Genomic DNA, 21,261 nt, shown 5'->3' with positions numbered 1-21,261 from the left:
TCTCCTCTGTGGAGGTGTTGGACGTGGCATCAAGAAGATGGTACATTGCTCAGTCACTACCTAACCCACGATCAGGACTGAAATCGACTCTCATAGGAAACACCCTCTACCTAATGGGAGGGTACGATCACACTCGGAGTCCAACTAAGACAGTGCACCACGTCGACCTCAATGAACTCATTGCAAAAGCCCTTTCCAACCTGGACACACCCACTATCTGGCAGACCTTACAGGAAGTACCACTCATGTCTCAGCTCCTCTCAGTATTGGGAGGTCACTATTAGCCGTTGGTGGACGAGACGACAGATTGAACCGAAGTTCATCGATCCACCTCTACCAGCCTGACACCAGTAGGTGGGTGAAAGTGGGAGACCTGCCTACTGCACATGCTCAGAACTTCCTAGTGGAGAGGTCATTGTAGCCGGAGGACAGACAGATGTACTTATTGATTTTTTCTCTATAAGTGCTATTTAGTTATTTTGTTAATTGTTTCTCTTTAATTGTGCGATGGGTTTATAACGATATTGATATTCATTTATAACAATGTTGAAGTTGCAATAGAATTTTATCGCATATAATTATAGTTATTATGATGACATGAAGTGGTACATACATAATTACATTGCCAAAAAATAGTATAAAAACAGACAAAATAATATTTAACAGTCTCATAACAAGTTCAGGTCCTTGGTTGGGGTCTTGTCCTCGGGTAGGGTGGACGCCTTCTCCCAGAATCCAAAGTCTATCTCCTCTTCCGAGTCAGACAGTGAGGGGTGGGGCTCGGGAACTGAGTGGTTAAAGAGTCACATGGTCATAGTCATACTGAGTGGAAGTTAATTTGAGGGCTTAGGAATTTAGTAAGGGGTGAGAAAATCACATGATAACAGTAGCTATAATTTATACAGGCTAAATGCAAAATGGCTCAACTATGATAAAAGGGACACCACACACAACACATGTACTGGTATACAATATGTACGTCCACATGCTGAAGTGCCTACCCACACAAATAATCAAAGTGTTATACAATAGTAAGTAGTGTACAATAGTATGTATGATCTGGCTAAGCAAGTAACGGGAGTAATAAAATAAAACTAGACTATAGGCTGAAACTTTTGAGAAAAGAGTTTTAGTAGAATCATAGACACGTACTTTATTGCACTACATAATTATACTTCCAGTGAAACAGTAGCTGTACTCTATAATTTATAGAACCCCTATAGAGTGACAAGATTAAGTAGGCAATTACAAGAAAACGTACGTATGTACAGTTGTATCGATCACTGCAACTCTACACACTAACTGACGTGACACAACTCACTAGTCGAGCCACTTTGATTTCTTGCTCTTGGACTTAAACAGAGCCGAGTCAGCACTCATCCTGTGCAACAGAGAACAGTTAGCTACTTAACTTCTTGGGAGACAATAAAAAAAGTGATTGTGCTTTATCTGCATTCAAGTGGTTGTATAGTGATATACAGTGTTAGCATGTACCGTAGCAGGTGAGGTGCAACATTTCACGTTTTTCGGGGCAGAGCAGCTAACGTGAACATTAAAACTGGGATAAAGCTATTGATGGGTGTGGTTTCCTAACATTGATACGTGAATATTAGACCCCATGAACATTTCTGATAGCCCAAGAGCCGCTATACAGCAAAACTAAGGATTATGATGACTGTTTTACAAAACACTACACAATGACCTTTACCTAGTATGCTCCAATATAATACTAAGATCTTACCTAACATAACACGTTATAATAACAGTAAGTAAATTACATGACCTTTACCTACTATGCTCTAATAGCGAGAGGTACTTCTCTTTGTACTCATTTTTCGCTCCTTCTCAAAGTCCTTATGTAAACTTTTACCTCCAGTTTGGCGACAAAAGCAGAAACAGAATTAGTTTGCTCTTGTAGGATAGAGGGTAAGGCCTTGTCTACGTGGCAGGGGTGAGTGAGGGGGCGTGTGTTTGCGTGTGTGCAGAGAAACGAGGGTAACTAGTAAAATCAATAATTCAATTATGATATGAGAGAATACAGATGACCTTAAGCAAAACTTGCAGTTAAGCATGGGCTTATAATCGAGTAAGCACTAATAATCCAGTTTCTACAGGTACAATAACCAATACTCTAGCCTTTATAGGAATACTAAAACAGGGCCCACACTGGTTGGTGGCAACATTCCTGTCCTATGAATTGCATTTTATGACGTGTTTAAATAGTTATTCATGGACAAAAAAAGTGTGAAAACTCCTAATATTGATTCCAGTAGGACACTTCTAGGGGAGTTGTCCTTTTGGGTACTACAGAGCATTTATAAAGTCCACTGCTAAGCAACAATTATACAACCAAACAATTATACAACCAACTGAAAATGCATTCTCAATATGCAATAATAATTAGATGTCCTTTTTGCCAGCTAGTTTCGTAGTTCTGGATGGGGATCAATCCCGTACATGTACAATGCTAATACTAAGATCATCATGGCAGATAGTTCATGCATGCACGAGCTCAAAGACAGATCGAGTTGATTATTATGGCCTGGGGGTATGTACATTTTGACATTCAAAATTCAGGAAAAGCTATTTCACAATTATAATATGATTGCATTTACCGGAGAGGTGTGGAGGAGGCAGTGACCACTGGAGAGAAGCTTGCTCTCGGAGGTTTGAACTCTTGGGCATTCAGCTTGAACTTGACGTCTTTGCATTGGGGTTCAGCTTGAACATGGCCCTGAGGAATTGCAAACTCAATACACGTACACATACATGTACTAAACTATGCGTGTTATTTAAATATTGTCCACGCTTATTTTCCACAATTTGGGCATGAATTTCATATTGATTTAAGCACACTATGCACTATAAAGAAGCTACCGTATATAGCGGGTATATTTCGAGGGTATTAAAAAGGAAGACTGGCGCGTAGCGCGAGCGACTGGCCAACTGCTTATCAGTCGCTCGTCTCAGCGGAATATATGAATCATAATTATGACTCTACCAAACATGAATATCATTATAGATAATGTGGTTATATTTTGCTATGAGATTTAGCTACTATGGAATGTATTGAATCCCCTGAAGTGTAAGTGCGGTTACAATTACAGGGCTAATATGACGTTGAGCAATCTGATAGGCTGCAATGCTCGTTGCAGCTGAGACGAGTGACTGATAGGCAGTTTGCCAGTCCCTCGCGTGCGTAGGCTCCTCTACATACTATTTACTAGTTTACAACAGTTTTTCCGGACCATCCAAATACAATACTTGGGCACAGTGAACATGACAATGTTGGCAGTAGGTATATCCTATCAGGCTATTAAATAACAACACTATCACTCACTCATCATCCTGAGTTTGTCATCAGACTTGCATCTTTACGAGCAGCTTCGTCATGTAGGATCATCTGATTGGCCAGGAGCTTGCTATTCCCACCTCCTCAGCAATGGTCTCTCTCCATGGTCCTGGCTATGTCACTGTGGTCTACAAATTATAGGACTGGACAAAGCCTCCACCTAACACTGAGACAATAGTAGCCATTTGCTCCACGCTTCAAAATGACCACGTGGTTTGCTGATTCAGCAGTTATTTGCTGTTATTGAATAAGAAAAGGGGCGTATCTTGTGTAGCTGTCAAGCTAGCTAGCTGGGTCAACTTTTAATATACTAGCAATGTTTTCTTTGCGAGATGATGCTGACTTGAGGGAGTTTGTGCTGGAGAATGTGGAGCACTTTGGAGAGGAGAGAGTTCTAGGAACTGGCTCCTATGGCTCTGTTCAAGAGGTCAGTCACTGCATGCTCTGTTTCTGTGCACTGTCTCTAGTGTATCTGCTAGCTATTCAAGTGTGACTGCCTCCATGCACAGGTGATGATCAATGGTGAGGTGTATGCAGCCAAGAAGATCCACGAGGTTCTCCTGGAGACGGACGAGCGTGGTGGAGTGGCCAACCTAGCTGGGAACTACCGCCGAGAGTGTCGACTCATGGCTCGCATCCGTCACCCCAACATCACCCAGTTCATTGGCCTGTGTTTCGTGACTGGCTCTCGACTGCCCCTCCTGGTCATGGAGAGGCTGGACTCAAGTCTGGACGATCTCCTGGAGTCCACCCCCAACATCCCCCTCTCTGTCACCCAGTACATTCTGGTCTGTGTGGCTCGAGGGCTGCTCCACCTGCATCGTGAGTCCGTGGTCCATCGTGACCTTACTGCCAGGAACGTCCTGCTGACGGCATCTCTGAGAGCCAAGATCACCGACTTTGGTAACTCTCGTATCGTGAATCTGGAGCCTGGTCGACTGGCCAGGACTCTGACGAGGTTTCCTGGGACACTGGTGTACATGCCGCCCGAGGCCCTCTCTGACAGAGGTCACAGTGTGTACGGACCCAGTCTGGACGTCTTCTCTTTCGGAGTGCTGCAATTGTTTGTACTCACACAAGTACGTGTGTAGTTAATGATATTCATAGGTTAGATTCCCGGTGACCATTCATGCAGTGAATTACCTTATAAGTATTGTGGTTGTATGTGTTGGGGAGATCCCCCTTTAATATTGTTGACCTTCAGCAAATGCATTTTGTATGTATGATTGTGAATATACGTGCACTTGTTTTCTCCATACATTCAGACATACATAAAAACAATCATGACAGTCAGTATTCACATGTTCTTCCACTCGTGTCATTGGACTAGGTGTTTCCAGGAGATCTCCTTGCCCCCACGTACAGCAACCCCAACAATCCAGACCACCTCCTGGCTCGCTCAGAGTTTGAGCGTCGAGGTCCCTACACGGCTCTCCTTGAGAGGAGTCTGGCGGGTGGACGTGAGCACCCTCTGTTTGGTCTGGTGAGAGAGTGTCTGGCCAACACCCCAGAGAGAAGACCGACCACCGCTGAGCTCCTCTCGTCTCTGGAGGAGGTGGGGAGGGAGATGGACGGAGGACTGCTTCAGCTGGACATTGCACGAGTGAAGACTGCCAGGACCCTCAGGGCAAAGGAGAAGAGGATAGAGGCTCTACAGGTGAGTCCAGTCCAGTGAGCTAGTGGGTGCAAGGGTCTGACACTGCATGCTGTACTCTGTTCTCAGAGAGAGGTGGTCCAGAAGGACAGGATACTGGAGAGGAAAGATGAGCAACTATCTGAGAAAGATGCACTTCTAGTGCAAAAAGACAACCAACTCGAACAGAGCGTTGCACTACTGGCACAAAAAGACGATCAACTGGATCAAAAAGACGGACTTCTGGTACAAAAAAATGAGCAAGTAGCGTACAAAGATACCCAGCTGGCTAGACAGCAACAGGTCAGCAGAACCAGTTTACTTTGTTTTTTTTATAGGCCATTTTGTTAGTATTCTAACTATGTTGATTTCAACTTTTTCACTTTATACAGATATTGAATAGTGTCCGTGCTAATGGTGCCACCAAAGATGGTTTGATTGCTGACAAGGACAGACAACTCAGTGAACAAGAGTCAAGGATCACTGATCTCATTTCCCAGAGAGAGGCTGCTCTAGTTGAGAGGGCCGCTCTTTTACAGGTATTATAGTAGTCACCAAATGCACACACTCTTATACGCTAGTATTATACTACAATAATGATATTTGTTTGCGTACATGTAGCTAAGTGTGTCAATGAGATTCCAACAATAGTATTATAACTCAACAATTGATGCTATTGTATAAATCATGTTAACCGGCTAAATACACATCCGTTTGAGTGTGCTTATAATTATGTACTTCATTTAGCGGAAATTCTCGTTTTGTTGTAGAATTTCCACTAATGATATTCACGTCTGTGTTTTAGATTTCCACCAACAAAGATGCTGAGCTGGTCAGGAGAGACGCCATCATTCAACAGCAGAGACAGGTGAGACAAAATGCACCATTATATTATTGCAGAGCTATAGTAGAAGCTTTGATCTATTATAATCGTACTGTACATTCTATTAGACTGGTGGGTGTGGCCTCTTAAGCTAATTAGAGAAAATGATTTAGTGTGCATGCAATTATTGCTACAAGTAACACTCGCTTGTTAGTAGACACTATCCTAATTACACTCATTCATTATTCAGGGTCCCCCTCCCAGAGAGTTGAGACCTCCACTCACTCTGAAATGGAGAAGAGGAAAAGACATGCCAATCAAGATGGGCACCTCGGTACAGAGTGTTGTTATCGGTGACACGGTATATGTTGGTGGAGGGCGTGCAGGCAATGATCGTGACATGTGTACAGTGATGAAGCTCGAGCAAGATCAATGGACCAAACTACCAGAGTACACTGCCTATTGGTTCACTATGACATCACTCGCTAATCGACTAGTGCTGGTGGGAGGACTTGATCCAAGAATCAACAAACGCACCAATCAGCTTGCAGTTTTTGAAGCAGGGGAATGGACTCACCCGTACCAACCAATGAACATTGCTCGTTGTTCCTCAACAGCTGTCTCCTTCAACAACCACATCATTGTAGCTGGTGGGTATGATGATAAAGTACGTATCTCCTCTGTGGAGGTGTTGGACGTGGCATCAAGAAGATGGTACATTGCTCAGTCACTACCTAACCCACGATCCGCACTGAAATCAACTCTCATAGGAAACACCCTCTACCTAATGGGAGGGTTCGATCACACTCGGAGTGCAACTAAGATAGTGCACCACGTCGACCTCAATGAACTCATTGCAAAAGCCCTTTCCAACCTGGACACACCCACTCTCTGGCAGACCTTACAGGAAGTACCACTCTTGTATTCAGCTCCTCTCAGTATTGGGAGGTCACTATTAGCCGTTGGTGGACGGGACGACAGTGTCAACCCAAGTTCATCGATCCACCTCTACCAGCCTGACACCAGGAGGTGGGTGAAAGTGGGAGACCTGCCTACTGCACGATACTGCTGCACATGCTCAGTACTTCCTAGTGGAGAGGTCATTGTAGCTGGAGGAGAGACAGAAGTAATTAAAACTGTTGATTTCTTCTCTATAAGCACTAATTAGTTATTTTAATTTGTTAATTGTTTCTCTTTAATTGTGCGATGAGTTTATAACGATATTGATATTCATTTAAAATAATGTTGAAAGTTGCAACAGAATTTTGTCGCATATAATTATAGTTATTATGATGACATGAAGTGGTACATACATAATTACATTGCCAGAAAATAGTACAAAAACAGACAAAATAATATTTAACAGTCTCATAACAAGTTCAGGTCCTTGGTTGGGGTCTTATCCGAGGGTAGGTGGACGCCTTCTCCCAGAATATTGAGGGGTTAAAGAGTCACACGGTCATAGTCACACTGAGTGGCCAGTTTACGTGAGGCCCCTCTCTTTCTTAGCAGCATAGTAGGCCTAAAGGTGTGTGTGTGGGGGGGCAGGGGTCGTACATGATTGTACATTGCACACATTCAAATAGGACACACTATAGCTGACCTTGAATGACTTTAAGGGACTCTACAAAGTATGACACAAATGCATTTTCCAGCTAATGTACTCTGTACCTCTACCTCCATTCTCAGTGCCTCTTCTTGTCTCCTCAACACTTGGCCAGGCTGAAAAATGGCCGCATAACTGGGGGCCGGAAAAGATGAGGGGTGGAAAAATCAAACAATAGTACAGAAGACAAATCAATCAGTCAATCTACAATTAGAACTAGAGCACTGAAGTGCTACCCTCGGCTGTTGACATAAATAATAAAGATCTATAGAAACCAGAGGAGTGTTTATATGATCTGGCTAAGCAGCAAGTAACGGGAGCAATAAAAAAACTAGACTATAGTTGAGAAGGGAGTTTTAGCATAGCATCATAGACACGTACTTTGTTGCACTAATATTATAATGAAACAGTAGGTGGTGGCACAGGTCCAAACACATACTATGAAGGTTATAGCTTAGCTGGTTATTTTCAAGTACAATTTGCAATTTGGGCCTGAAATAAATACTATTATTGATCTAAGCACACTATAATTATTGCAGCACTATTAAAGATGCTATTAAATACGATAAAATCGGAGGTTTGCAACACCAGATGACTACACAAGTCAACAAAGCTCTCAGAAAGAGACCTACAATGTGTGTAGTTGTCTGACATGCTATCACTCACTTCTCCAGCATTAGTTTCTCATTGTCTATAATGATCAGATCCACTCCGGGTGCGTTGCTACCGCTGGTTGCTAGGTGGAGCTCCACTAAATAAGCTCTCCTCGTTGGAGTCCACCTCACCTGGTTGGTACAAATCCTCAGGTCTAGTAGGGAGAAAACACGTGAACAGTACTTACTACGAATTATGGCCAAACAATAATAACTGTACACACACAAGCACGTCTTCAAACACTGCACATGTAACCAAGGTAATGGCTATAATAGTCTCAAGCAACTTCACCATAACACGACCCCTGGCTATAAGGTCAAATACTCGTGTCATTAGAGCCCTTGTCAGAGCTTGCTACATGACGGTAGTCTACTGGTGCACTCTTCAACATACTACACGTATATAAAGTTTCAAACAGTCTTCTGGACCATCCAAACAAAATCAAATGCGTCCTATAGGAACAGTGAACATGAAAATGTTGGCAGTAGGTATATCCTATCAGGCTATTAAATAACAACACTATCACTCACTCATCATCCTGAGTTTGTCATCAGACTTGCATCTTTACGAGCAACTTCGTCATGTAGGATCATCTGATTGGACAGGAACTTGCCCTCCCCACCTCCTCAGCAATGGTCTCTCTCCATGGTCCTGGCTATGTCACTGACAGTCTGTGGTCTACGATCCACTCTTGATAGGATCAAGGACTGCAAACTGTCCCATAATCTGTACAAAGTCTCTTCTTGATCATAACATATTCATGTACTCCATAATAATAGTTGGCCACTAGCCTCGAATCCACGCCGATTAAAATATCGGCGTGGATTCGAGGCTAGTTAGCCACTTGCTCACATGGCCACGTGGTTTGCATTGCTGAATGTCTTGTACAGCGGTTTTCAGAGTTCTTGCATCTCCAATGTCTAGAGCGGAAGTCACTTGTCACGTGATATTCCCAAGTTTGACAACATCACGCGAGCACAAATATTGCTGAGTCAGGCAAGTTTTTGTACATTGACGTGACAATATAAATTTTATAGACAAAATTACTTGTTACTAGTTAATCAGAGAAGTCTGAAATAGGATTGTAGCTTTCCAGTATTATAATAAGGAACTGGTTGAAGTGGCTTGCCCTGGCCTGACTACTCATTTTGTGTTGCTGCAAGCTGATGAGTCATACAGACAGTAGAATCTCTCTTAGCTCCAGACATCCAGTCTTGTGTTGCTAATAGTAGCTCACAAAACTATTTGAACTGCTTACAATCTCAAAGATAGCTTCAGCGGGATGCAAAAGGCTTGCAAAGGCTATTTCCAAAGGTTGATTTTCTCCTAAATCATGTATTGGAAAAAAATCGGTTTGGAATGAGGTAGAAATTCAATCTTGTTACGTAATGGTTCACGTGACAAGTACTTCCGCTCTAGACATTGCAAATGCAAGAACTCTGAAAACCGCTGTACAGGGATTTGAGGAGTTCTTGCAACTGTAATGTCGAGAGCGGAAGTACCTGTCACGTGAACCTTGGTAACAAGATTGAATTTTGGCTCATTCCAAACCAATTTTTTTCCAATAGAGCGTATTCATTTTTGTTAAACTGGGAAAACATCGACTTACATCAGAAAGCTAAGAGCCTTAGAGATAAAGTAAGGAAAGGGATTGGCAACGGTCGAAAAATGTGACTATCTGTGATGCGCTACGTCATCGATTTTTTTTCATCTTTTGTAGCCTCCATTTATAGCTAAAAGTAAAAAAACATGCTTAAGAAAATCAAAATCAAGAATTTATGCAGCCTAGTTGATAAACAGAGACACAACAAAACAAGATATGTAGGTAAAACATCATAGGCTTACAGCAGTGCTTCTTAAAAGGGGCACAAACTAATATAACACTTTCTCGTCTTTTACAGCCTCCATTTTAGCTATAAATGTAAAAAACATACAAAATAGATTTAACCAAGGAAATGTATGCAGGCCAGTTTGTCAACATAGACACAAATAAGCAGGATCTGTAGGCAAAACATCATTTGGCTACGGCAGTGCAAAAGGGGGCACAGACCAATAATAACTAGTTTTCAAGCTCTAGAGCACCACAGTCAATTCTTCCACGCTTGGACTTCACTTTAAATAAAGCACAGGACACGTGTAGCCTTACTATACGCAATTCTAAAGTCTCATGAGACTAATAACTAACTAAAAGTAATATTACTTCGCGGGCGTTGTGCCAGGAAATAATGCGCATCAAGGATGGTTGAGAGGAAATCAATATGAAATCAATGTGAAATGATCACGTGAGTTACTCCCGTTGCCAATCCCTCTATTATCTCTGCTTTCGTAAAGGCTTTGCACCACAGCAGGTTGTCAGCTGAAGCTATCCTTGAGATTCTAATCGTTTTGTGAGCTACTACTTGCCCCAGCCTGCCCGTAAGCTGTTGAAAGTGTATCACTAGTCTCAGTAAAATCTCTCTTAGGCTAGCTCCAGCTGGATACACGACAGACTAATAGTAGTAGCTCACGATTGGGCTCAAGCTTTAGCTGTGTACGGTGCAAAGGCTTGCAGATAATTATATGCAGAGTAAAGCCTCTTGTATAGGTCGATTTTTTCACAAAATAAACAGGCCTAAAGGCTTTATTGGAGAAAAATTGGTTTGAAATGAGCCATAATTACGTAACTGTTCACGTGACAGGTACTTCCGCTCTCGACATTGCAGTTGCAAGAACTCCTCAAATCCCTGTAGCTAGCTAGCTGCAAAAGCAATGTTTTCTTTGCGAGATGATGCTGACTTGAGGGAGTTTGTGCTGGAGAATGTGGAGCACTTTGGAGAGGAGAGAGTTCTAGGAACTGGCTCCTATGGCTCTGTTCAAGAGGTCAGTCACTGCATGCTCTATTTCTGTGCACTGTCTCTAGTGTATCTGCTAGCTATTCAAGTGTGACTGCCTCCATGCACAGGTGATGATCAATGGTGAGGTGTATGCAGCCAAGAAGATCCACGAGGTTCTCCTGGAGACGGATGAGCGTGGTGGAGTGGCCAACCTAGCTGGGAACTACCGCCGAGAGTGTCGACTCATGGCTCGCATCCGTCACCCCAACATCACCCAGTTCATTGGGCTGTGTTTCGTTACTGGCTCTCGACTGCCTCTCCTGGTCATGGAGAGGCTGGACTCAAGTCTGGACGATCTCCTGGAGTCCACCCCCAACATCCCCCTCTCTGTCACCCAGTACATTCTGGTCTGTGTGGCTCGAGGGCTGCTCCACCTGCATCGTGAGTCCGTGGTCCATCGTGACCTTACTGCCAGGAACGTCCTGCTGACGGCATCTCTGAGAGCCAAGATCACCGACTTTGGTAACTCTCGTATCGTGAATCTGGAGCCTGGTCGACTGGCCAGGACTCTGACGAGGTTTCCTGGGACACTGGTGTACATGCCGCCCGAGGCCCTCTCTGACAGAGGTCACAGTGTGTACGGACCCAGTCTGGACGTCTTCTCTTTCGGAGTGCTGCAATTGTTTGCACTCACACAAGTATGTTGATGTTATTTATAGTCATGATGACCTTTCATCAGTAAATTATCTTTCAATATACCTTATAAGTATTGTGGTTGTATGTGTTGGGGAGATCCCCCTTTAATATTGTTGACCTTCAGCAAATGCATTTTGTATGTATGATTGTGAATATACGTGCACTCATTTTCTCCATACATACAGACATACATGAAAACAATCATGACAGTCAGTATTCACATGTTCTTCCACTCGTGTCATTGGACTAGGTGTTTCCAGGAGATCTCCTTGCCCCCACGTACAGCGATCCCAACAACCCAGACCACCTCCTGGCTCGCTCAGAGTTTGAGCGTCGAGGTCCCTACACGGCTCTCCTTGAGAGGAGTCTGGCGGGTGGACGTGAGCACCCTCTGTTTGGTCTGGTGAGGGAGTGTCTGGCCAACACCCCAGAGAGAAGACCGACCACCACTGAGCTCCTCTCGTCTCTGGAGGAGGTGGGGAGGGAGATGGACGGAGGACTGCTCCAGCTGGACATTGGACGAGTAAAGACTGCCAGGACCCTCAGGGCAAAGGAGAAGAGGATAGAGGCTCTACAGGTGAGTCCAGTCCAGTGAGCTAGTGGGTGCAAGGGTCTGACACTGCATGCTGTACTCTGTTCTCAGAGAGAGGTGGTCCAGAAGGACAGGATACTGGAGAGGAAAGATGGTTGCACTACTGGCACAAAAAAATGAGCTACTTGTTCAAAAAGATGAGGAAGTAGCGGACAAAGATACTCAGCTTGCTAGACAGCAACAGGTCAGCAGAACCAGTTTATTTTGTTCATTATAAGCTATTTTATTCAACGAGCTAGCATGTTGATAACCTTTTTTTCACTTTATACAGATATTGAATAGTGTCCGTGCTAATGCTGCCACCAAAGATGGTATGATTGCTGACAAGGACAGACAACTCAGTGAACAAGAGTCAACGATCGCTAATCTCATTTCCCAGAGAGAGGCTGCTCTAGTTGAGAGGGCCGCTCTCTTACAGGTATTATAGTAGTCACCAAATGCACACACTTTTATACGCTAGTATTATACTACAATAATGATATTTGTTTGCGTACATGTAGCTAAGTGTGTCGATGAGATTCCAACAATAGTAGTATACCTCAACAATTGATGCTATTGTATAAATCATGTTAAGCCGCTAAATACACATCCGTTTGAGTGTGCCTATAATTAAGTACTTCCTTTAGCGGAAATTGTTGTTTGTTCTCGTTCTGTTGTAGAATTTTCTCTAATGTTATTCATGTCTGTGTTTGATTTCCACCAACGTTCCCCTGTACAGGCACACAGGGAACAAATTGGGCACAAAGATGCTGAGCTGGTCAGGAGAGATGCCATCATTCAACAGCAGAGACAGGTGAGACAAAATACACCATTATATTATTGCAGAGCTATAGTAGAAGCTTTGATCTCTTATAATCGTACTGTACATTCTATTAGACTGGTGGGCGTGGCCTCTTAAGCTAATTAGAGAAAGTGATTTAGTGTGCATGCAATTATTGCTACAAGTAACACTCGCTTGTTAGTAGACACTATCCTAATTACACTCATTCATTATTCAGGGTCCCCCTCCCAGAGAGTTGAGACCTCCACTCACTCTGAAATGGAGAAGAGGAAAAGACATGCCAATCAAGATGGGCACCTCGGTACAGAGTGTTGTTATCGGTGACACGGTGTATGTTGGTGGAGGTGGTGTTGTAGGCAATGATCGTGACTTGTGTACAGTGATGAAGCTCGAGCAAGATCAATGGACCAAACTACCAGAGTACACTGCCAAGTGGTTCGCTATGACATCACTCGCTAATCGACTAGTGCTGGTGGGAGGACGTTATCTAAGAAACAAAAAAACCACCAATCAACTTGCAGTGTTTGAATCAGGGGAATGGACTCACCCGTACCCACCAATGAACATTGCTCGTCATTCCTCAACAGCTGTCTCCTTCAACAACCACATCATTGTAGCTGGTGGGAATGATGATAAAGAAGGTACCTCCTCCTCTGTGGAGGTGTTGGACGTAGCATCAAGAAGATGGTACATTGCTCAGTCACTACCTAACCCACGATCATATCTGAAATCGACTCTCATAGGAAACACCCTCTACCTAATGGGAGGGTACCTAATGGGAGGGTACGATCACACTGGGTGGGCAACCAAGACAGTGCACCACGTCGACCTCAATGAACTCATTGCAAAGGCCCTTTCCAACCTGGACACACCCACTCCCTGGCAGATTTTACAAGAAGTACCACTCAAGTTCTCAGCTCCTCTCAGTATTGGGAGGTCACTATTAGCCGTTGGTGGACGGGACGACAGAGCCAACCAAAGTTCATCGATCCACCTCTACCAGCCTGACACCAGGAGGTGGGTGAAAGTGGGAGACCTGCCTACTGCACGATGCTGGTGCACATGCTCAGTACTTCCTAGTGGAGAGGTCATTGTAGCCGGAGGACAGACAAAACTATATGGTAGTGGTAATTGTGTTCAAACAGTTGATTTCTTTTGTATAAGCGATTAATTAGTTATTGTAATAATTATGTTGTGCATTGTTAACAATCTTTTTGAAAAAAGTTTTCTAATTAAGTTCGCATATTTCGTTTATTTTTATTCGAACTGTTGATCTATAAGTGCTAAATACCGTATAGCACGAAATTTTTGAGGCATTTATATTTTGTGGATAGGCCTCTTTTCGTTGCACAATGTTCGCGGAATGACTGCTTAACGGAAGCCACGCCTTAAATATTTGCATGTTATAAGCAGGTAAGAGAAAATTAAGTTGCAACAGAATTTTATCGCATATAATTATAGTTATTATGATGACATGAAGTGGTACATACATAATTACATTGCCAGAAAATAGTACAAAAACAGACAAAATAATATTTAACAGTCTCATAACAAGTTCAGGTCCTTGGTTGGGGTCTTGTCCGAGGGTAGGGTGGACGCCTTCTCCCAGAATACAAAGTCTATCTCCTCTTCCGAGACAGACCAGTGAGGGGTGGGGCTCGGGAACTGAGGGGTTAAAGAGTCACATGATCATAGTCATACTGCATGAGTGGAAGTTTGAGGGCTTAGGAAGTAAGGGGTGAGGAAATCACATGATAACAGTAGGTATAATTTATACTGGCTAAATGCAAAATGGCTCAACTATGATAAAAGGGACACCACACACAACACATGTACTGGTATACAATATGTACGTACTTACATTATGAATAATAGAATAATCGCACTTGGTTTTTCGAGTAACCAAAACAATGGAACCAGTAGTTGCGTCTTTCTTCTGACAAGCAGGCACTATCTGAGCCAGTACCTTGATGAGCTCGATGATCCTGTCCCGACGCCAACAACGCTCAACTGGGCGTGGGAAGAACAACAACAACTGGTAATTATCGTGTTTAGGGCATGTACAATGAAGCTGAGCCAATTGGCAAAATGAATGAACCTTGACCTCACACACACACGTACACCTACTGTACAGTCAAGGCATACTTAATTATTAAGACGTTACAGCATGGATGGATAGCCTCCATACAACAAATAAGTCATTAGTTTTAGAAGTGGCAAATTCGATGTTAAAGTTTCGTAACTGTACTTTGTGGGAAATGCTTCTATTTGATTATGACCACGTAAGTACATGTACATCTGTTGTTCACTATAACTTTCAGTATTGAATTTGCAGCACCTTCATTGTGTGTAGCCTTCCTCTGAGCTTCCCTGTTGGCGGCCATATCCCCAGACCTGCAAACCAACCACCATAATAACAACACTCCTCACAGTTACCGTATTACTAGAATGTTTACGAGCATATGCACATTTTGCGAGGGTTGATCAATTCGCAACAATAAAATCGCAAAACCTAAAGTATGACTATAAATACACACGATTATTGCCAGAACGCAATAGTTAGCACAATCGCAAAGGATTAACTTTGTTGCTGATTGGTAAAGGTTTTTCACCAACAGCAAAATATTCTAGTAATACGGTATGTAGCAAGAATGATGCTTTCCCTAACATACTGTCATACATGTTATGCAGAGGTAGGCAATCACATGAACTGTGTACTCACAACTGCATTTGAACGATGGGGTCGGCCGTGTGATAATCCATAGTTGATATCACGCTCATCTTGGGTGCTATAGGTCGACCCATTGCATGCAGTATCTCAGCACTACTGGATGGTGGGATCATCACATACAGAGGACCTGAACACACACAACAACATAGTAAAAACTCAACACCACTTCCAAGAAACCTCAAACATTAGCAATAATACTCATGGTTCTACATGTAATTAGTATGTACAAGCACTTGGATAACTTATCGAGGACTATAACTTCTGGATTTGGCAAAAAAGCAATCGTCACACTGATAAATTTGGCCTTCTTTATTCACCATTAATTTTTGGCCAGACTCTGAAAGGGGGTGGTCTGCCCACCATGCTGCATTTGGATGAGGGCGTGGCCTATAGCGTTGAGGGTGGAGCCATCCTCAGAGGTCATGTCAGAGGGCAAACCATCATCGCTAGTTAGCGTGTGGACCTCCTGTGTGAGTGGGCAGGAACAACAAGTGTGTGTGTGTGTGTGTGTGTGTGTGTTCGTTATTTGGGAGGTAGTTACCATCATGCAAATTCTAACCATGTAATACGAAAGCGAAAATAATACGAAAACGAAACGTCTTAGAAGCCGGATAATACCTTTAAAAAAGCGTTTTTAAGCGCTAGTTTTTGTATATTACTTGGTGTGAACTGTGTGTGTGTGTGTTACCTGGGTATCATGCACAAGGCCAAAGTTAGGGCCCAATTCACTGGCCTGTTGCTGCTCCACACTCTCCCCATCATCACTCTGACTTATCTCTATCTCAAACTGTGAACTGGGTACTACCTCTTCAGTAGCGATAGTAACCGTCTCCACGTCGGTTGGCTCTGTCCCTACGTGTAGTATCTCTGTATTAAAACAGTTTTTAAGTGTTTGCTTTTATGTTACTTGGTGTGAACTCTGTGTGGGTACATACCTGGGTATCATGCACAAGACCAAAGTTAGGGCCCACATTATAACCAACTACACATTATACACAAGTACTGTACTTGTTCAATTTAAGGCGACCCTCCAAATATGCGACACCCTCGATCTTAGGTAATTTTCTGACCTCTAAAAGTAGCGACTGCTGCGTGTGACAATTTTTTTTTTATGTCGCGTCCTAAATATAATAGAGGTCAAACCACGGCCTCGATTCCAGGCCGCTAGAAACAATATAATTTTAAGCAGCCTATAATCGAGGATAGTAGAGTAACCTCCAATTAGATGCGACCCTCTAAATATGCGACACCAGGAATTTTTCTAAACCTCCAAAAAGAAATGACCTCTCGCTTTGTAATTTAATATTTATGAATAACTGTACCTTGTTAATGTTCTTGATGAAGGTTCCTCAGTAGTCCCTGTCCATGGACTCATGTCTTCAGCCTCCACCAATACAGACAAATAGTTTGACCACTTGCTCAGAGCTTCAAAACTGACTGCACAATTTTTGACTGACTGCACAATTTCTTTTTCTTTTCTTTTGTGGAAGCACCACACGTGGTTAAGCCTCCTTCACCTTGGATCGAGGCTAGCTACATGTGGTTTAGCATTGTATATTGCGTGACAGATTATTGTTTATTCTGCAGAGAAAGAGGGCGTATCTTGTTAGTTGCTGTTTTTCTGTATTTCTGTATCATGCTGTGAAGATACTGTACTGTACAGAGCCTCTGGATTATTATCAGTGAGTGCAGACAGCACTGTTTACTGCATGTACATGATTTAGATGGCATGATATAATTTGCACACACTAATTCTGACATAATATATAATTTATATAATACATTCATTGTTTATCTTATTCCACTCTCTACAGAGAAGATGTCTGACTATCTCACAATAGCAGATCTAGGAAAACTATACATAGCTACGTTTGATGCTCGAATCGAGTGGCGAAACTTCTTGCTAGTTCTTGAGGTATCCTCTGATACCATCGACAGCATTGGTACAAAATGGCGAGACGATCCAAAGGAATGCTATCGTGAGGGTTTGAAAGAATGGCTGAAAGGTGGTAAGAGAAGCTGGGAAGATGTTGTCAAAGCTTTGTCAAGTCCTATTGTGGGCCACAGTGACATAGCCAGGACCATCGAGAAAGATCATCTACAGTCTACTGATGCAAGCAATCCTACTGATGTGAAGTCAGAGGGTAAGCACTAGTTCAGCACAGGAATGCATATCTCATACATGATGTCAGCTGCTATTATTCACCCCCTGGACCCCCTATACACACACACACACACACACACACACACACACACACACACACACACACCCACACACACACACACACACACACACACACACACACACACACAATAATCTACAGTTTATCAAAATCGCCAGCTGATCAACGACGATTTGACTGTTTTCCTAGACGAATCTCTCGGTAAAGGTGCATTTGGAGTAGTCTTCAAAGGCAGCTACAGGGGTGACATTTGTGCAGTCAAACTTCTAATTTACGAGGCTGTAGAAATGCAGACAGGTTTCCCAACCGGCAAAAGTGAAGAAGCTAGCAAAGCATTTGATCGTGAGTGTGAGTTTCTCCAGTCACTCCAGCACCCAAACGTTGTTCTGTATTTGTCGACAGCTAAGCACCCCAAATCAGGAAGTACAATCCTCGTTGTTGAGCTGATGGATTGCAATCTGAGATCCTATTTCTCCGGCTTTAATGAAGAGTCCCTCACTAGCGAATGTGAAATTAGCCTCTCCAAAGACATGGCTTGTGGTCTGGCCTACATTCACAGCAAGCAGATTATCCACCGTGACCTCTGTGGTGATAACGTCTTGCTGAAACTTACACGACCAGTGCCTGTTGCAAAGATATCCGACTTTGGCATGTCACGGCTATACGATCCCTCCAAGCTTAGCCACACCCTCACGGCCGTTGGTCACCGTATGGGGTATCTACCTCTCGAGGCTATTCGATTGGACAAGGATATTTACGATAATAGCTTGGATGTGTTCTCTCTTGGGGCGATTATGATGCAGATTGTTTGCAAGCTGAAGACGATCAAATCTGTGGAAGATCGATCATTCCATGTTGCCCAGATACCTCACACACACAGGTTGAGGAAGCTTATCGACAGTTGTTTGCAAGAAGACATGAGGAGGAGACCATCTGCCAGGGACATCTGTGAGTCAATGATAAGTATATTATGTGTTTTACGTTTCAGCTAACTGTAACCCTAACGAAAAAATCATATCCGTCTATTAATGTTGGTATCGATTTTAGATACTTACCTAACAACAAGCTCGGACCCAGTGGAGGCAACAAAGAAGGAGTCAAAGGACACTGAACAAGTCAAGAAGGTGCATACATGTAGTGTGTGGATGAGATTCCCACAGCAACAATAGTATTGTACCTTAACATGCATGGATGCTGTCTCATGTGTTAAGCCGTAACTACACATCCGTTTGAGTGTGCCTATAATTATGTACTTCCTTTACTGAAGAATGTCTCGTTCTGTTGTAGAATTTTTTCACCAACGTTCCCCTGTACAGGCACACAGGGAACAGAATAAGCACAAAGATGCTGAGCTGGTCAGGAGAGACGCCATCATTCAACAGCAGAGACAGGTGACACAAACTGCACCATTATATCATTGCAGAGCTATAGTAGAAGCTTTGATCTCTTATAATCGTACTGTACATTCTATTAGACTGGTGGGCGTGGCCTCTTAAGCTAATTAGAGAAAGTGATTTAGTGTGCATGCAATTATTGCTACAAGTAACACTCGCTTGTTAGTAGACACTATCCTAATTACACTCATTCATTATTCAGGGTCTCCCTCCCAGAGAGTTGAGACCTCCACTCACTCTGAAATGGAGAAGAGGAAAAGACATGCCAATCGAGATGGGTTCCACGGTACAGAGTGTTGTTATCGGTGACACGGTGTATGTTGGTGGAGGTAATGCAGACAATGGTCGTGACATGTGTACAGTGATGAAGCTCGAGCAAGATCAATGGACCAAACTACCAGAGTACACTGCCATGTACTTCGCTATGACATCACTCGCTAATCGACTAGTGTTGGTGGGAGGAAATAATCCAAGAAACAAAAAACGCACCAATCAGCTTGCAGTGTTTGAATCAGGGGAATGGCCTCACCCGTACCCACCAATGAACATTGCTCGTATTTTCTCAACTGCAGTCTCCTTCAACAACCACATCATTGTAGCTGGTGGGTATGATGATAAAGGACGTACCTCCTCTGTGGAGGTGTTGGACGTGGCATCAAGAAGATGGTACATTGCTCAGTCACTACCTAACCCACGATCAGAACTGAAATCGACTCTCATACGAAACACCCTCTACCTAATGGGAGGGTCCGATCACACTAGGGCAACCAAGACAGTGCACCACGTCGACCTCGATGAACTCATTGCAAAAGCCCTTTCCAACCTGGACACACCCACTCTCTGGCAGACCTTACAGGAAGTACCACTCGTGTTCTCAGCTCCTCTCAGTATTGGGAGGTCACTATTAGCCGTTGGTGGACGGGACGACAGAGCCAACCCAAGTTCATCGATCCACCTCTACCAGCCTGACACCAGGAGGTGGGTGAAAGTGGGAGACCTGCCTACTGCACGATACTGCTGCACATGCTCAGTACTTCCTAGTGGAGAGGTCATTGTAGCCGGAGGACAGACAGAACCACTTACTAGTATTCCAACTATTGATTTCTTTTATATAAGTGCTAATTAGTTATTTGTTATTGTTTCTCTTTGATATTGTGCGTTAACGATATGAATTTTTTTATCATGTTCTATAACTAAGTTGAAACAGAATTTCATTGTACATAGTTAATACGATGGCATGAAGTGGTACGTACAAAAACAAACAAATTAAACAATCTAACAGTTAGATTCTCTTTGCAATCTTGATATTATTATCTTGCATGTCGGAAAAAAAAGCTTTTTTATTAAGTCCAACAAAATGTCTAATAATTATTATGATGACACGAAGAATACTACAAAATAATATATTTAACAGTCTCATAACAAGTTCAGGTCCTTGGTTGGGGTCTTGTCCGAGGGTAGGGTGGACGCCTTCTCCCAGAATACAAAGTCTATCTCCTCTTCCGAGTCAGACAGTGAGGGGTGGGGCTCGGGAACTGAGGGGTTAAAGAGTCACATGGTCACAGTCACACTGAGTGGCCAGTTTACGTGAGGCCCCTCTCTTTCTTAGCAGCATAGTAGGCCTAAATGTGTGTGTGTGTGGGGGGGGGGGGTCGTACATGATTGTACATTGCACACCTTCAAATAGGACACATGCACTACATTGCTACCCTCGGCTGTTGACATAACTAATAAAGATCTATAGAAACCAGAGGAGTGTTATACAATAGTATATATGATCTGGTTAATCAGCAAGTAACGGGAGCAATAAAATAAAACTAGACTATATAGGCTGAAAGACTAGAGGTGAGAAGGGAGTTTTAGCATAACATCATAGACACGTACTTTATTGCACTAATATTATAATGAAACAGTAGGTGGTGGCACAGGTCCAAACACATACTATGAAGGTTATAGCTTAGCTGGTTATTTTCAAGTAGAATTTGGGCCTGAAATAAATACTA

At 43.1% G+C, this 21,261-nt stretch overlaps 5 protein-coding genes across 9 annotated transcripts in view; 3 read left to right on the top strand and 2 right to left on the bottom strand.

Moving 5' to 3' along the window:
• Positions 1-8,866, bottom strand: part of LOC135352145 (uncharacterized) — a 56,482-nt gene extending 47,616 nt beyond the window's left edge. Inside the window, exons 1-4 of one of the 5 annotated variants that reach the window (XM_064551342.1) lie at positions 8,599-8,866; positions 8,081-8,222; positions 7,480-7,549; positions 581-787 (exon numbers count right to left, since the gene is read on the bottom strand). In XM_064551342.1, the coding sequence (XP_064407412.1) occupies positions 743-787; positions 7,480-7,549; positions 8,081-8,222; positions 8,599-8,605 (264 nt within the window). In that variant the 5' untranslated portion in view covers positions 8,606-8,866 and the 3' untranslated portion in view covers positions 581-742. Of the gene's footprint in view, positions 1-580; positions 788-7,104; positions 7,331-7,479; positions 7,550-8,080; positions 8,223-8,598 lie in introns of those variants that run through there. The other 4 variants (XM_064551346.1, XM_064551344.1, XM_064551345.1 and 1 more) reach the window with 4 other exon arrangements.
• LOC135352059 (uncharacterized) overlaps positions 1-21,261 on the bottom strand; it is a gene marked incomplete in the record, with an annotated part of 851,949 nt that overhangs the window by 395,499 nt on the left and 435,189 nt on the right.
• LOC135352079 (mitogen-activated protein kinase kinase kinase 21-like) lies at positions 3,572-7,029 on the top strand. The gene is made up of 7 exons (XM_064551224.1): positions 3,572-3,779; positions 3,862-4,431; positions 4,683-5,009; positions 5,076-5,288; positions 5,378-5,524; positions 5,791-5,853; positions 6,059-7,029. Exons 1-7 carry the CDS (start codon positions 3,669-3,671, stop codon positions 6,974-6,976), a joined length of 2,349 nt encoding a protein of 782 aa, XP_064407294.1. The 5' UTR covers positions 3,572-3,668; the 3' UTR covers positions 6,977-7,029.
• Positions 10,387-12,555, top strand: LOC135352121 (uncharacterized). Its single transcript, XM_064551298.1, has 4 exons — positions 10,387-10,927; positions 11,010-11,579; positions 11,828-12,353; positions 12,441-12,555. The coding sequence occupies exons 1-3, from the start codon at positions 10,817-10,819 to the stop codon at positions 12,170-12,172; spliced, it is 1,026 nt and encodes a 341-aa protein (XP_064407368.1). The 5' UTR covers positions 10,387-10,816; the 3' UTR covers positions 12,173-12,353; positions 12,441-12,555.
• LOC135352091 (uncharacterized) lies at positions 17,079-20,443 on the top strand. The gene is made up of 6 exons (XM_064551256.1): positions 17,079-17,363; positions 17,496-17,825; positions 18,006-18,812; positions 18,912-18,988; positions 19,181-19,255; positions 19,461-20,443. Exons 2-6 carry the CDS (start codon positions 17,501-17,503, stop codon positions 20,382-20,384), a joined length of 2,208 nt encoding a protein of 735 aa, XP_064407326.1. The 5' UTR covers positions 17,079-17,363; positions 17,496-17,500; the 3' UTR covers positions 20,385-20,443.

Source organism: Halichondria panicea, chromosome 1 (genome assembly GCF_963675165.1).
Source record: "Halichondria panicea chromosome 1, odHalPani1.1, whole genome shotgun sequence".
NCBI classification, from domain to species: Eukaryota; Metazoa; Porifera; class Demospongiae; order Suberitida; family Halichondriidae; genus Halichondria; species Halichondria panicea.
This window is presented reverse-complemented; position numbering and strand designations above follow the sequence as displayed.

Coding starts and splice junctions, on each gene's coding strand:
- LOC135352079 (XM_064551224.1), top strand. CDS start 3,669: ATGTTTTCTTTGCGAGATGATGCTGACTTGAGGGAGTTTGTGCTGGAG. Junction 5,289..5,377: donor AGCTGGCTAGACAGCAACAG/GTCAGCAGAACC, acceptor CACTTTATACAG/ATATTGAATAGTGTCCGTGC. Junction 5,525..5,790: donor AGAGGGCCGCTCTTTTACAG/GTATTATAGTAG, acceptor TCTGTGTTTTAG/ATTTCCACCAACAAAGATGC.
- LOC135352091 (XM_064551256.1), top strand. CDS start 17,501: ATGTCTGACTATCTCACAATAGCAGATCTAGGAAAACTATACATAGCT. Junction 18,813..18,911: donor ACCATCTGCCAGGGACATCT/GTGAGTCAATGA, acceptor TATCGATTTTAG/ATACTTACCTAACAACAAGC. Junction 18,989..19,180: donor ACACTGAACAAGTCAAGAAG/GTGCATACATGT, acceptor TCCCCTGTACAG/GCACACAGGGAACAGAATAA.
- LOC135352121 (XM_064551298.1), top strand. CDS start 10,817: ATGTTTTCTTTGCGAGATGATGCTGACTTGAGGGAGTTTGTGCTGGAG. Junction 10,928..11,009: donor CCTATGGCTCTGTTCAAGAG/GTCAGTCACTGC, acceptor CTCCATGCACAG/GTGATGATCAATGGTGAGGT. Junction 11,580..11,827: donor AATTGTTTGCACTCACACAA/GTATGTTGATGT, acceptor TCATTGGACTAG/GTGTTTCCAGGAGATCTCCT.